Source organism: Diplotaxodon limnothrissa, linkage group LG20 (genome assembly GCF_057381915.1).
Source record: "Diplotaxodon limnothrissa isolate DT_005_m linkage group LG20, D_limnothrissa_male_GT1.1, whole genome shotgun sequence".
NCBI classification, from domain to species: Eukaryota; Metazoa; Chordata; class Actinopteri; order Cichliformes; family Cichlidae; genus Diplotaxodon; species Diplotaxodon limnothrissa.
This window is the reverse complement of record NC_140615.1, coordinates 12755221-12771368: the sequence shown is the minus strand read 5'-3', so window position 1 is coordinate 12771368 and position 16148 is coordinate 12755221. Positions and strand designations below refer to the sequence as shown.

General features: G+C 42.5%; 1 protein-coding gene across 1 annotated transcript; it reads left to right on the top strand.

The window, feature by feature from the left end:
- Window positions 1-5600: 5600 nt before the first annotated feature.
- LOC146610666 (agrin-like) lies at window positions 5601-15729 on the top strand. The gene is made up of 3 exons (XM_085345030.1): window positions 5601-5855; window positions 7132-7393; window positions 15608-15729. Exons 1-3 carry the CDS (start codon window positions 5655-5657, stop codon window positions 15727-15729), a joined length of 585 nt encoding a protein of 194 aa, XP_085201156.1. The 5' UTR covers window positions 5601-5654.
- Window positions 15730-16148: the final 419 nt, after the last annotated feature.

Genomic DNA, 16148 nt, shown 5'->3' with positions numbered 1-16148 from the left:
AGCAAATGCCGAGACAGAGAATAACTTCAGCAGGGGTGGTGCATTATTTATGTGACACACAATATAAGATATCGCTTACACGACTAGAACACAAGCCCAAAGGTTGGATTGGTTTTCAGCGCTGCATTGCACTGTGATTGTCCGACTGACCGTGATGCAGTGATACAGCAGCTCCTCAGCAAATTTCAGTCCCCGGGCTTCGCATATAATTTGGCTGCTAATGTTGCTTCTCGGGTTACACTTCTTTCTTTCCAGTGACACACGCCTGACACGGTCAACTCTTTCCAGCAGCGGCGGTTCTTCTGTGTAAGCCATCAACATAAGTACAACTTATCAAAATAGACTGTAATAAAAGCCTTCATCTGTGTCTATACTCGTCACAACTGTGAAAAAATACATATTGACGGCAATGTGTTTTTATAAAAAGGTTTAAGGCCAGGCATGCATCATTCTCAAATATGAGTCCTCTCTCGCTAAAGTCATTTTAACCGGATCCGCTAGTTTTGCAAAGCTGTAAAAAAGTACAGCAAAAAAGGTGCCACTTACTGTGCCAGACTGCAAAGTAAGTGGCTTTGTGCTATAAATACTGTTTTCTGCATCTGTATAAATCTGACATATGTGGCTATGGGAAAATGTTCAAGCAAAATAACACACCAGTTTTTTCCTATACAGTCTCCTCACGCCGGCTAGTAGTGCCACTCTGAGGGAATAGAGCTCGCCTTTATCTGCTGCAACTGCATCTGCCTACAATTTTATTCACAAAAGATCCTATTAAAAGTCTTCCTTCAGTAAGATGCTTGTTAAAGCTTGTTTACTTTCCAGGGCTTTTGTGTTGAAATATTTGTGGGAGGATGAAGGCTGTCAGGATGTAAGTGGAGAGGATGGATGAGGTGGGGGATGCTCTGTTAAGTTTCACCATGAGGGATGTTGTGTTCTGTGTCCACAAACAAAGGATTAATAATCAACAGCAGCTCTGATTGGGTTTTTTTCCAGATACAGAAATTTATTAAATGCTTAAACTTTTAAAGTTTTCACAAAATACACGCTGAAGTTTAAACTGACCATCAGGATGAAGAATAAAGGTAATTTAAGTGACTTTGAATGTGGCAAGGTTGTTGGTGCCAGATGGGCTGGTCTGAGTATTCCAGAAACTCTTGATCTACATGCATTTTCCCTAAAATACAATTTCTGGGGTTCACAATGACATCCAAATATCCAATGAGAGACAAAATGTATTGTTTTGCCTTCCTATCGCCTTCTTCAAGGTGATAGGAAGGCTACAGAGACTCAAATAGGTGTGTGTTACAACCAAGGTACACAGAAGACAGCACAATTTGGGCCTCTTAGCACCAAATGAGCATTATTTAAATGCCACAGCCTATCTGAGTATTGTTGCTGTCCGTGTCCCTTGATGACCATGTTGTACCCATCCTTTACAGGATAACGCTCCATAACACAAAACTCAATCTGAATCTCAAGCAGGTTTCTTGAACCTGACAATGACTTCCCTTCACTACACTCAAATGGCCTCCACAGTCTCCAGATCTCATTCCAACAGAGCACCTTTGAGATGTGGTCAAACTGCAGATTCACATCTTGAATGTTTAAGTGAGAAATCTGCAGCAACTGTGTGACATGGGCCAAAATCTCAGAGGAATGTTTCCAGCACCTTGTTAAATCTGTGCTAGAAGGAACAAGGCAGTTTTAAAGGCAGAAGGGGGTCCAGTCTAGTACTAGCAAGGTGTACCTAATGAAGTGGCTGGCAAGTGAATATCACAAGAGTTTTTACAGTTGGAGACACATTTCTCTTTGTGTAGCATCCTGTAATCTTGAGCAGGAAATACCACTGCACAGCACTTTTAATTTACACTTATTATTGTTTACTAAAACCAGAAAACAAAGAGAGAATATTTTTGTCTCCAAATTATAGCGATGATTGCTGTCTGACACTAAGATAAAGCTACATTAGGAATAATTTATAATGTATAATAACCTGCAGAGGAGATGTTTTTGTATTTGCATAGGCTTTCTGGTTAAAACCGGTCATTAGTGCTATAAAATGAAACTCATTTCCATGTGGAAGCCAATGAAAATGTTCTTTAAGACCACAAAGTCAGTCTGCCATTTACTCTGGAGTAAGTGGAGCGGCCCTGGGATTTCTGTTCAGATGAAATTATGCATTTTGTGATTTGTGGATTTTGGAAGATTATTTGCATTTTAAAATTGCTGAATCAAATTCAGCTGGTAGATAACGTGATAATAGTGTATTGTTTCATTTCTGGTTCTTATTTTTGATTTTCTTTATTTTTATTTTGTTTACATTCGTCATTCAACAAACAGTTGTGTTTCCTTCATCTAACTGTCACATTTGAGACCTGCTTGAACAAATTTCTGCAAATATCCTCTCAAGCAACTGTGCATAACCAAGCCTGTCATTTCCCCAGGAATAGAAGGGTAGTTAAAATTACAGCTTCTGAGGAGTGGAAATTTACGCACTGTCTGTTCTGAAAAAGGACCTCTAACAAAATAGCCATATGGTTGCATTTACAGATTTAATCATGGGAAGTTTTAAGATATAAGGGGAATCTTTAATGATATATGACACGGAGTGATCCGCCTATTTTGTGGTAGGGTCCAACTTCACGTGGATGTTCAGTGACTGAGGTAGCTTTTCAGCGGGAGTTCATAATATTTATGGTTCTACAGTCTATCATTTCCATATCTTCCTAAGAGTTAACGCCTAAACGAAACACGATTACAGTTTTAAGGCTGTGGGCCAGGGTATGTCCAGTCATTCTGTACCATTTCTGTTCTCTATATAGCTTCTATCTCTTTATTGGCATCCACCTCTTTTTAGAAAATAAATGCCTCTCTAGCTGGTAGCTGCTCTATTGTGACTGTCAGCTGGCTGCTAACATTGTCTGCTGGCCACTCAGACGTCTGACAAAGGCTACCTGTTAGACATGGGAAACAAGTGAACAGTAAAGTTATGGTCTGTCAAACCGAATAAGTGAATTAGTTGCTACAACGTGAACTAAGAGTTTGACTTGAATTAAAACAAAACTGAATATATGTAACAATATATATAACAACACACTTACCTGCTATGTTGTTAGGTAAATAGAGATATCTGATAAGCTCATTTCATTTAAGCACATAAACATGGTAAAGATGTCCTGCTAAATGGTGAAGAAAGGTGATTTAAGTGACTCTGAAGTGTTTGTGGGTGCTTGAGTGTTTTAAAAAAATTGCTGATGTGCTGTGGGTTTACGGCAAATGGATTGAAAAAGATAAAAATGTCCATCAGCACCTCTGTGGGTGAAAAAGCCTTTTTGAAGTCAGCAATCAGAGAGACTGGGCAGACTGCTTTGAGATGATATGAAGGCAAAAGGAGTTCAACAAAGTACAATCAAGGTTTGCAGAAGAGCATCTCTTAATGCACAGCAGAAGTAGACCACACTGTGTGCCAATCCTGTCAACTAGTAACAGCAAATTGAGACTATAATTCACATGGGCTCATCAAAATTGGTCAGTAGAAGGTTACCTTGCCTCGTCTGATGAGTCTTGATTTATGCTGTGACTTTTAGATGAACTTGGCGTAAACAAGGGTCCAGGCTAGTGTTGAGGAGTGTGGGGGATGGTCTTTATGGTCTCTAAGTACCAAATGATCATCATTCAACAGCCACAGCCTACCAGTGTCCATCCATTTATAACCACAATGTATTTATCTTCTGATGGTTTCATCCAACATCTCAAACTGGCCTCATCAAGTCTCCATTTACCAAAATGAACCATGAACCAAAATTTCTTAGCAATGTTTCCACCACCTTGTTGAATTTATACCAACTATAATTAAGGCAGTTCTGAAGGCAAAAGGAGGTCGAAGGTTTGCCTAAAAGTGGCCAGTGATTGTATTATAAAAAACAAGTATTAATTCTACAATTATTTTATATAATCACTGAAAGTTTAAAACCTTAAGTTTAAACCCGAGTGGGAGTTAAGGCTTAAAAATTTGACCAAAATGCTGAGTGCTGAAAACTGGGATTGGTTACATTTTTTAACTCAGCATTTAAATTCAATGGAGATTTAAAGTTGTGGTAAGGACAGCTGCTGTGACTGAGTGAATGCAGCAGACATACCACAGCAGAGCTATCTGGAAGCTCCATGTCAGCGAATTCAGGTCAGTGAACTGGACCTCTTGTCAATTTGTTAGGTGTTGACGCTTTTTAAAAATATATATAATTCTGAAAATATCTGATTAATAACGTGGCTTTACTTCTGTGTAGCTACTATAAATGAAGTCTTTGCTACAGTATGTGAGTTACTTAGCAGAAATTAGCAAGTGTCTGTGCTCAGGCTAGTGTTAGCTAATGTGCTATATTATTATTAGTAGTAGTAGTAATAATAACTTTGTCTAAAAATAGTAATTTGCTTAAATGTCATTCATAACTGTTGTGTCAGTTTCACCTATATGACACATTTGTGCCATATAAATATAAGAAACTATGTAGGCCTGCCATGACGCAACCCCCCAAACAAAACAAAAACAAACCAACCAAGTTCAATATAAGTTAACATAAACACAAATACACACAGTTATGATGGTAGGCTTATATGTAGTCACAAGATGACGACTGCCGCAAAGCAATGGGTGATGTCTAGTTTGTCTAGTTTTAAATGCAGTCTGAGTTGAACCAGATAACTTAGAAGTCACTTCTAGTCTGCTGTAAAAGTCAAATTTAACTTATTTCACTGGTAAAAATGGCTCCTAGACCCTTTGAGATAAACGAAAATCTCCTTTAGTTTCCTTACACGTCTGTGCGCCATCAAAACCAGTCACCCAGATAATCCCTTTGAACAAACCAAGCCCCTCTGCGTGGAACACTATATCATTGCATATGATGACAATAAACAGGGTCATGTTATCAGTTATGGAACAAGAGAAGTTACTACTCATAGTTAATTACCTATGTTATATAAATTTGACTTATTTATGGTTAGTTGCGAAAATCTGCAAAACTGTAGCCTAGAAGTTTCCCATTTTGCTGGTGGGGATTCAGCGTGTCATCCCTGGTTGCTCCTGCTTTGCAATGCATGGTTTGCGGGGCTGATGGGGGGCACCAGCGGTAGAGACACTGTCTGTCCGACTGGGGGCGGCGTTGGACAATCACTTTCTACATGCGTCCCAGCGTGCAACCCTCCTGCCACCCTTCACCACCTACTCCATCCTCACTTGTGGGATCAGCAATTCAGATTGCATGCAAATCCGGGAGCGTCACTGTGGACGTGTGTGTGTGTGTGTGTGTGAGTGAGTGAGTGAGTGAGCAAGAGAGAGAGAGAGAGAGGAAAAGAGAGGGGGAGAGGAGAGAAGTGTGGTTGCATTCCTGGAGAGAGATCCCTGCCCCTTCCTCCTTCTTCCTCCTAGTTCCTCTCTTCCCTCCTGGTCTCCCAGCCGGCGGCGGCAGAGAGGGATTTCGAACCCGGGCTGCAGATGCGAAGAGCAGGGCTGCATGGTTAAAGCGTAGAGAAGTTGTGGCAAAGGCGGCTGGAGCAACCTTTAGCGCACTCGAGAGAGTTTGGAGTTTGCATTTGGACGCACCGTGCGGTCAAATCCAATCAGAGAAAAGTTTACTTTTCTGGTTACATCCGTGGTCATGGGCTCCCAGCGGACACTCAGGGCCGGCCGGACGGGGCTGCTCCTGGCGGGGCTGCTCGTGGCTGTGTGGCAGCTTTGCGCCGCAAATTGCCCGGAGAAAGAGTTGGAGGACAGAGAAGAGGAAGCCAACATAGTTCTAACCGGTACCGTGGACGAGATAATTAACAAGGACCCGGTGCATAACAACTATTCCTGCAAGGTAGGACTTTTCATGTGCTTTCCGAAACGACTGCGCCCGAGCGCATGTACACCTGCTGATGGGCTTTAATAATATCTAATAGGCTATCTTTACCCTTGTGTAGCTGATGGAAGCCATTACCTTCCAGTTCCAACTCTCTAAAAGGCATCATCAGCTTGCCTGAAAAACATTTTACAAACTCATTCATTCAGAAGCATTTGGCAGCGGTTACATGGACAGTGCGAGTGAATCCACATTGCTTTCAGAAATAGATGGATGGTGTTTTTTCTCTCTCTCTCCCCTCTTGCCAATTACATAGCCATAAAGCAGGCCTAACTGAGCATGTAATCATCCCAAACATGTTGTAGCAGGAAAACTGACAGGTAGCGCGTACTTGATGTCCCCTCATAAATGCTGAAAACATGCAACATGCCATTTCCAGTGGATGCAAGGAATCTTGTATTTTATAGTTTTTCTGACAATTGGCATCCTAAACTAGGGCTTTGTGACTTGTGGATAACAGGTCATATAAAAAGATCACACACACACACACACACACACACACACACACACACACACACACACACACACACACACACACAAACAAACAACTTTAAGTCACTGCTATGTATAGTTATTCAGTACATTGTCACCATTCATTAATGAGCAGCCTGGAGCTGTAATATTTTCAGCAACATAGACATATGATCTACAATTAATTGCCTTTATTTAATGATGTATTTAATTTAAATTATAGCCTAAAGTGCTAAAAGGAAAAATTTCAGTCACCCTTCCTCCATCTCTGACTTGTGGTAGACCACTCTATAATCTGTGAAAACTAAACAAGTTTTATTTGGTCAGCTTTCCCACTGCGCTTTTCCTGCGCCCACTTGCTTCCCGTTTCCCCGTGAATGAATGGAGTAGATTAGAGGCGCACAGCTCCAGAAACCACCACCAAATTCTGAAATGAGACAAGAGAGCACACACGTAAGAAAGGAGTGAGCTTTCCCATGACGTATGAAGCAGCGTTTGCTGCACTTGATGGGCACAGTGCACACTGGTGCGTGCAGTATCGTAGGCAACTTTTCAAGCGGCTGGGCAAATTCTGCATCTGGAAGAATTGGCTGGGTTTTCTGTAAGTTGCATGAATCTGTTTAGGATTTGAAAATTGGGGTTACAAGCATCGGTGCCCTTGGGTGTTTCAGGGAAACCTTGATTATGTTTGAGTTCAAAATTCCCCACATGCACCCCTGTGCGTATGCATAAATGCAAATCTCTCTTTTGTCGTTCTGTAAAGGTCAGAGTTTGGCGTTACTTGAAAGGGAAGTCCAGCGTGAACCGTGAAATTCTCCTGGATGGCGGCAACAAGGTGATGATCGGCGGCTTCGGCAACCCCGGGATCTGTGACAATCAGGTGTCCGTGGGCGACACTCGCATATTCTTCCTCAACCCTGCCCCTGACTACATGAGGCCCGAACACAGGAACGAACTTATGCTCAACTCAAGTCTGATGAGGATTACCCTGCGTAACCTGGAGGCTGTGGAGCACTGTGTGGAAGGTAAGCAGCCAGTTTGAAGGGAATAAAATCTGGACTCTACCTTATGTAGTAATTCTTATAATGATAAACACACAGGAGCTCCTGATAAGTTTATCAGTACGTATCCTTGCTGTTTTGTAAGTCAATTTGCTGTTTTGTAAGTCAATTTGCTGTGACAGTGTTTCCATAAAGTGTGTGACATATAAGGAATTTAGTGCAGGATCTATGCTGTGGTTTCATACTCCTGTGGCTTCTGAAATTCTACAGCCCCAGGCTCAGAGTGTTGAAGTTTCCCTGAACTCCATGAAACAAGGACACCTGAGTCATTGTAGGAGCTGTGTTGCTATGGTGAGGCTCCGGTCTTTCCCAGCAAAGCCTTAAGGTGGGTGTGTCTGATAAACACCTTAAGGACAGAAGTTGAGGGATGATCCCCGACCTTTGCACCTTGAAGCTGGGCAGTTTTATTAAGTCTGAGGTGAAACTCTTGAACTCTTACATACACATAATGCATGACGTGGGAGCATTCCGGAGCAATGCACATTCCCTCCGCTTAATGGCGGGAGAAAGGGAAAATGACTCTCAGCTCACACGCGTTCTCAAAAAAGTAGAAATAGGTGACGTGTTTTAAATATTGTTGTTTATTCAACTGATTTGCTTCAGCCCACAACAAGCCGATTAAAAACCGTTCCTCTTCGGCCGAGAAGTAATTTGTCAGGCTCTTATGAGATAAACTGTGCAGCCATGACTAATAAATCTCAGCATCTACCAAGACTGTAAGACTGCAGCACCCTGTGCGCCCCCCCCCCCCTCATGCCGGTGAGCTGTGAGCTTGCTGCTGTTTAACTTTTACTGGTGCTTGACAATGTTGGCAGTGGTTCAAAGTTTGACTGTTACACTTACACAAGCCGGGAGCAAGAGAGCGAGGAAATGAATCAGAGCACGAATCACCTTGCTGAAGGCATTCTGGGGCAATCACTGGTTCCGAGTTGCGGGGGTCTATATTCTGGGTACTTTCCTCTAAGCAGTTCTGGGTGGCAGGATGTTCCAGTGGATGGAGCTTGTTTGCAGTGTTAAGTTGCATTTGGCACTCACATAAAACTTCTTCTGTTTGTCTGTCTAGGCACGAAACACTGCACTGCTAACCTTTTTTATTCAGCCCCCTTTTCTTCTCTTCGGACTCCTGTTGTGGAAAGGGGAGTTTCTTGGCTCCGACAAACTGTCTAGAATGTGCCCTTTTGGTTACGGGGCTTTGTGTTTGAAGAGGGTTTACGTCGCATTACCTGGTTTTCTCATATCGATTTACAGCTGAAGGAATAGCAGTAAGGAAATACTAGTCATTATGAAAAAGTCGGTTTATTAAGCACTTTGCTGGGAAGCTTCTGGAGCTTCTTATGCAATGATCATCCTGTAAGTAACAGCCTGCAGGACAACTGTCAGGTGCAGCCCCGCCGTGAAATCTTTATTTTGTTTTCGGGCCCTGATAATTAGCTTGAATGCCTTCATCCAGAAGAGAGTGAGCTGTGAGGCTTGTTCCAGTGAAGGGTTTTAATTAAGAGAGTCAAATCAGATCCCATCCATTCTTATGCAGCCAGTACCCCCGGAGACTGTGGGATGTTAGCACAGCGGGACAAGACTGTACCTGCCGCAGCAACTCATTGTACCCTCCTCTGCTCTCTCCTCATTCTTGACATTTTCGATAGCTAGGATAGACTCAGGAATGCCTGGCAGAGTGCTGGGTGGGGAGGTGCATTGTCTGAGGCGGAAGAAAAAAGGCTTTGTGTGTGCTCCTTGCCACCAGAGTTTTTCTTTTTTCTTTTTTCTTTTTGGACACAGTCATAAAAGAAATAGGATGAGTGATGTAGAATGAAGGCAAAACAGAGGATTATTATTTTTCTTCCTTGTTGTTGTTGCGCATGTGAGGACGTGGTTTGTGAGGGATGTTTTGTTTGCCGTGGCTTATTTGTTGGATCGGGGCCCCGCGAGAAGATAGATACCCTCAGGCTTTATGTTTCACCGTTTTTCTTCGCACTGGGTGGTGCCACTTTAGTGCCGCTTAGTCCATGCGTGCGCTCACTTGGCTGCAGGCTCTAATACAAGATTTAGCAAACATTTGCAATGTCAGTTATGTCTTAAAACGCTGTCCGCCACATTTAAGATGAATAAGCAAGGCCTTCTCGGTGTTCTTTTGTGCCCCACTTTTGTATGTTGAGGTCTTATCGCCACCTACCGAAGCCCTTGCAGGCATTTCTGTTACTTAAAGGAAGAAACTGAAAATCCAGCTCTTTAATACAAATGCAGCTCCTCTCCCACATAGTTGAATTTGCACCCTGTCAGGGCAGATAAGCAGAAGGCCCTGAGGACACGCAGAATGTCTTCCTCTGTTCAACCCTCTAGCTACCAGTTAAATGTTAGCCCTGTCATTTGTGCTGTGCAGAGAGTTGACAGATAATGTGTCAAGCAGGATCCAGCAGTCATTTGCTGTGTCTTTGGAAACAAATTGAGTTGTGGATTGCAAGAGTGGATAAAGAAGGCAATTTTAGGGCTCAACTGAACTCTTTCTCCAGATATTGTGAAGAGTTTAGAAGACACACATAATGACGTAACAAAAACAGAAGGCAAACTGAAGACAAAAGTGTTTGGTGGGGGGGGGGGGGGGGGGGGGGGGTGTTGGAAGAGAGGAAGCTGCTTGATGGAGAAGTGTTGAGTTTGCAGGGAGATTGTATCTGTCTTGCTCTGTTTATCAGCTGCTTTTGTTTCAGCTCTTGATGACTTGATGCCAAAGTCTTTCCCTTAAGGCCCTGACAAAGACAAAGAGCTGTTTCTTCCTTCTGTCTTGATCTTTTCCTCTCTCTCCTTCCCCCTCCCGTCTTCTTTATTTTGTTTCTCTCTTTTTAGGGGAGGGGGAACGAGCCAGTCAGAACTCAGCGTATAGTCATGCAACAGCTGCATCAAAGATCATTTCTTTGCCCCTTTGTGTTGCATCTATTTCAATCCATAATGCTGACTGCAGCTAGTGTGCATGCTGTCCTTCTGGGGTGATAATGAGCAGCATTTTACCACTCGACTTCCTACTGATGCTTTATGATCTGTGTGTACAGCAATCCAGAGGCTTGCAGGTTAGCCGGGCTTGTTGAGAACATGATGGGGGTTCTGGTGTGCCAGCAGGTGGTTTTGCTTAATGATGGTCGAGCAGACAGTCTTGCGGGGTGGGTGGGATGTGGGATGACTGTTTAAGCCCCCCCCTCTTCTCCTCAAGGGGCTGCTTGGAGTGAATAAAGCTGGGTCTTGCGAAAAGCTTTTTTTCCCTCCACTGTTTGTGCAAGGAGGAGGCTTGGAATGGACTGGAATTCCTAACCTGGCTTCCCTCTCCCTCCTCCTTCTTTATTGATATGTGAGGAGATAATGATGAAATGGGGAGGAGTGAACATTTCAGATTTTACCTGCAGCTCTTCATAACGCACATGCCAATCATATGGATCCCCAGAAGAGTTAAAGACTTTCCAAAAAAGGACCTGTCATTTCGCTCAATCAGTTAATCAGTTACTAAAGGCCGTGGAAAATACTCATGCTTCAGCAGCTCAGGTTTTCAGGAATTTTAGGGCAATTTATGTGAGGTTCAAGTCCTAATTATGTTAAATTTTGACACCACATGTTGTGTACACAGGATCCTCTTGCATTAAATGACTTCTGTGTGTTTTTCCTGAAGGTTCATTTCACTTCAGGTGCAATAATCGCCTGTAAGCTTAGTGGAGTCTGCCTTTAGTTCTGGTAGAAAGGCCAGTCTCTGCTATTAAACACTCTGGGAAAACTTGCACCAAGTTTGCTGCCTTATAATTAAAATATTAGGCTCCGTTTCCACCTGTTCCTGTGCAAGGAACTGTACGGGTAGATTAAAACATCACAGTTGCACAGTGAAACATGACAACCTACCAGTTTCCCAGGTAGAAAAACATATGGCTTATGGGTAATTCCAAAGGGGGAGATGGAATTTATTTCGTTGTAAAGTGTGTGAGAACACTACACAGCCGCACCCAGATGACTGAACTAAAGCACCGGGGTCTTTACCCAGTCCATGTCTACATAAGCAGCCTTTTGTCTTCAGGGAGTCATGGGAAGTCAAAAAGAGTGACTTTGAGGATTGGATTTTTCTCAGGGGCCTTGAATGGATTAGGCTAAGAGTGAGACTTCATTCGTTTGCTGTAGAGTTTTTCCACAAAGGTGTACCCTTGATAAATCTGTGTACCCTGTGTGGCTTATGTCAAAGCATTTATGCAGTGAAGTGAACTGAATTGGGCAAATGGAAAAGGCTAGATGGATGGCTTTGATGAAATAAGCAACAAAGGCAAGGAGGGAGTGACAAGACCAGTGGACCTGTGTGCCATCTAGCCCAGAGTCTCCGGAGTTATTGCGCATTTTACATTTTAATTAAAAATGCAGGAGTGGAGTGCCTGCTTGGCATAGCGATAAAGGGGGCTGAAAATGAAAAAGCCATGAAAGACGGGAGCGAGCAAAGGAGGAACGGACCACTTAACCGCAGTCTGCTCATCTTGGCTTGTTTCCCGGCTCAAAGCAGGAGTGTATCACTCCGCTGCTGATTAGAATCACAGATGGCAGTATGTGATAGCGATAGTAAGCAAAAACACCTACATGTAGTGACATGCCTGTCACTACCTGTGAGATGTTGACACGCTCAAAGTGTACACACAGACATACTGTGTAACATCAGGGCTGTCCTGATATACTACGTTTTGTGTAAAAAAGCCGTCAGAGCCTGGCTTCATGCAACAACACGCGATTGCATCTTCTGATATGTAAAGTTCGTCATCTTTCTTTAATTGTGACAAAGCGAAAGACATTTAAAAGATCTCAGCACTCGATGTAGGACTTCATTCCAGTCACGGCTCTCTTTGGCTAAATACAACATGATCAAATGATTTAGTAAGTCTTTTGATAGTAAAGATGACGGTTTTCACCATACAGCGATTGTTTTAAGGCTAACGGAACTGAAAAGGAGATGTAAAGTTAGCTCGTGTCAAAGTCCCAGTTAAGCTCTTCTTTAGTCCAGGACCAGGAAAGTGAAATTGACTCCGGAGGCTCTGAGCAGGGCTTTGGATGTACAGTGACCCGGAAACTTTTCTCTTCTGTCCTCAACATAAAGAGTTCAGAGCAGCAGTCTGCATGAGATCTGGGCTCTCTCCAAGGAACTGGATCCGTGACAAAATTCCTGCTACCAAGGCCACATTTCTGGAGCCGGGCAGCTGCTGTGGCAAGTGCTGCTACTTACTGTCATGCCAAAAACATCAGGTTTAGAGAAAAGAGTTTCGGTGAGACACGGGGAGGGAAGGGGGGATAGCAGGAGCCATAATGTGATTTGTATTTAGGTCAGGTCAGCTGTCACTCCAAAACTTCTTAGATCAAGAAAAACGGAGAAGAAAAAGTTTTTTTTAACCCTGTGAATTCTTTTTGTTTGAAGCTACAGAGGCTTTGTTTTCTAATGTCTCTTCCAGAGAAAAAGTTTGACATGGAGAGATCTCTGGGGTGAGAAATAAAGCCTTACTTCACTTGTGGCAGATGTACAGAATAAGTGGGGGATTTTTCATCTGTCTTACACCACAGCTGGATTAAAGCAGGAAGAAACGAGTTGAGGGTTTAATTAGATTTGGGCCCCTCTGGATGTCTGATGCAGATGCACTGACCCAGTGCTTTTAATTACAACTATCATGCTCCTTGTTGTCTCGTGGTGCACACCTGCTATATACTGTCATCTAGGGCTGCCACGATTTGTCGACTAGTCACGATTACGTCGACTATCAAAATCGTCGACGACTGATTTAATAGTCGACGCGTCGTTTGAAACTTTGTACGATCACAAAAGACGCAGGAATAAGTGGCAGGATTTAAGAGTGTAATAACGGACTGAAACAGAAGATGGCAGCATTGCATGTACAAGGATGTCAGCTACCGTTAAACCCCGAAGAAGAAGAAGAAGAAGCAGCTGTGTCCCAGAATTCATAGCGCGGCCCAGCGCAGTTTCCAACAATGGCGGCAGCTAGTTAGTTTTAATGTTACTCTTATTATTCTTTCTGGGTCACAAAATAAACGTTTAACATATTTTCAGGCGAGAATGTAGCTGTGTAAACCTCAAATATCTGCTCAGTTTATCAGGACACCACATATTTTCAAAAGCGCTCCGACGTTTTCGGAGACATCTGTTACCCACTAGCTCGTTAGCGAGCCGGGGGCTAGGCTCACTAGCGCCGTGAGAACACCGGACTCCCCGCAAATCGTTTTCAAACCCACCGCCGTCTTTCGCTACTCAGGTTAAATATATATGAGTCACTTAGATAACTTAAAATGTTATTGTTTGGCTTTTTTTTTTTTAGTATTTTATTTGTTCCTGAGTAAATCAGTTTGTCTGAGATTAAAGTTATAGTTTTTACACAGCTGAATAAACGTCAAGCAGACAGCTGATTATCAGAAGTGTGAGATGCTCCAGAATATACTCCAGTGTCCTGTTATATTTTAGATAGCAAGGAGTTTATTAAACTTCACCGAAACAATCTGCAAATTTCATTAAAATTTAATAAACTATCATCTTGTCTTTATTTTTAGTTAGCACAGACCTTAAACACTTAAAGCTGTAAGCTAATGATAGTTATATAAGAGCAGATGCTGCTGGTGCAATAAGCTGTAGTTTTACGTCTAATGGATGATGATCTGATTAGTCGACTAATCGCAAAAATAATCGGTGACTAGTCGACTATCAAAATAATCGTTTGTGGCAGCCCTACTGTCATCCATATATCTGCCAAGTGCAGCTAGTTTTGTGTTATCTTTGTGGGCTTCTCTGTAGTGCCAAAGCAGCTTCCTGTCTTTGGCGAAACCTCCCTCAACTTTTTGAGGAAGGTTTTTGTGTCTAATCCTATGCATCTCTGAACTGAACACCGACTTCCTTAGGATGATACACTTACAGGAAGCAGGGTAGACTTGACAACATGGGGCCCACTGTTCACAAAACAAATCTTAGGATTTACACAAGCTTTTCCCAGTGTTGTCTTGCTCCTCAGACAACAGTTTAGTCTGCTTTACTTCCTTTCTTCCCCTTCATCTCTCTGTGGAAGGATAGTCAGGGTGAACCCAGGATGAACACCTCTCCTTCCCTTGTGACTTGACCTTCACAGTTTCCTTCTGCGTTTGCCATCATGTTTATTTTGCTTCCGACTTTCAGTTCGCATCTTCAATCATGTTCTCACTTCCGGATGACGACCTGTACGTGTGTCTGTCTGTCACTGTGTGTGTGTGTGTGTGTGTGCCTTTGTCATACCTTTGTGGCTGGTTTATACATTTGAGCTTGCTGACCAACCACAATTTGGATTTTATGCCTCTGCTCTTACCTTTAACACATGTTAAAGTATTTTGTTGCCTGATCTCACTCTTCTGTACTCCCACAGTCATCATCTTCCTCCTCCCAGTGTTGCCATATTACTGCACTTCCACCTGTAATTAGACTGGAATCCCATGCCCCGTAAAGCTGTCAGTCCTAACAACCTGGTGCCTCTGACCTAATTCTGTATGCTTCTCTCAGCGTGTCTCTCTGCCAGTTTACTCACAAAAAGTCAGTTAAATTATAACCCTGGACAATCAGAAATTGTTTACAGGCGTAGAAAAGTACTATTGCATACGTGTGATAAAAGTTTGCTGTGAGGCCTTCTCTCACATCTGTGAAATTGCCTAAAGCTATGACATTGGAGGCACTAATGGCTGGAACTCAATGCTGTAAGCTAGAAAGAGAAAAACAGGTCTAGAGTTTGAAAGAAGTGAGCTCCCCTTTTGTGCATGCACTGGAGTAACCCACTTCTTACTGTTGATGGATGAGTTTCATCGTGCGTAATTTTAGCACCATGTTTTGACAAAAAATATCAAATAAATATCTGCTGCATCGGTGTTGATGTGTGACATATTTGAACTTGCTGCTATCAAACACATGAACAGAGTGTTGCTGCATGTATTGATGAAGAAACGTAATACTGGCTGTAGGTAACAATGTCATGATGGATGAGAGATTAGACTTTTCAAGTCAGTGCCATCAAAGATGCTCAAGTTTCGTTTACTTTTACTGAGTTATGGAATTTATGATATGTATTATCTTGACAAACCACTTGAGATTACTCCCCTGAGGAGTAAAACCTCTTGGGACACCCACACCTCCTCTTTCTTTTTTGCTTTGCCCTTCAGGCTTACAGATTTGTCTGGCTGGAAGGAGGCACCGGTCTGCCCCTGTTGTTTCAGCCAACAATGACAAGGACGTGATGGTTTTCAGAGGGAGATATCTGGCAGAGGATGTCTCACTAGCTTAAGCTTGTATCTGTATACACACATTCACATAAACACAGACACAGACTTTACTGTCTCCAAATCCGAATGAAACATAAACATAATCCAGCGCGTTTGTGACCCAGCCTGTGCACTGTGATTATTTTCAACAATTTTTCGAAGAAATGCACGACCGACTATGTCGTGACGTAGTGAGTACACACAGATAAGACGTGAGTTTTAGGGTTGTTAAAGTTATATGTCTGCATATAAAGGATACACATATAGAAAAAAAGATTTTCAACACTGAAAAGAAAACAACACCAAAATTGACCATATAACTAAGAACATAGTACTTTAAAACTTTTGCAATCCAGTAGTAAAACGTGTCTCTCATATAAATGAAACACTGAATTTCAGTGGGATTGCCTGCATAACTAAAAGTTCTGTAAAATAAAAAATA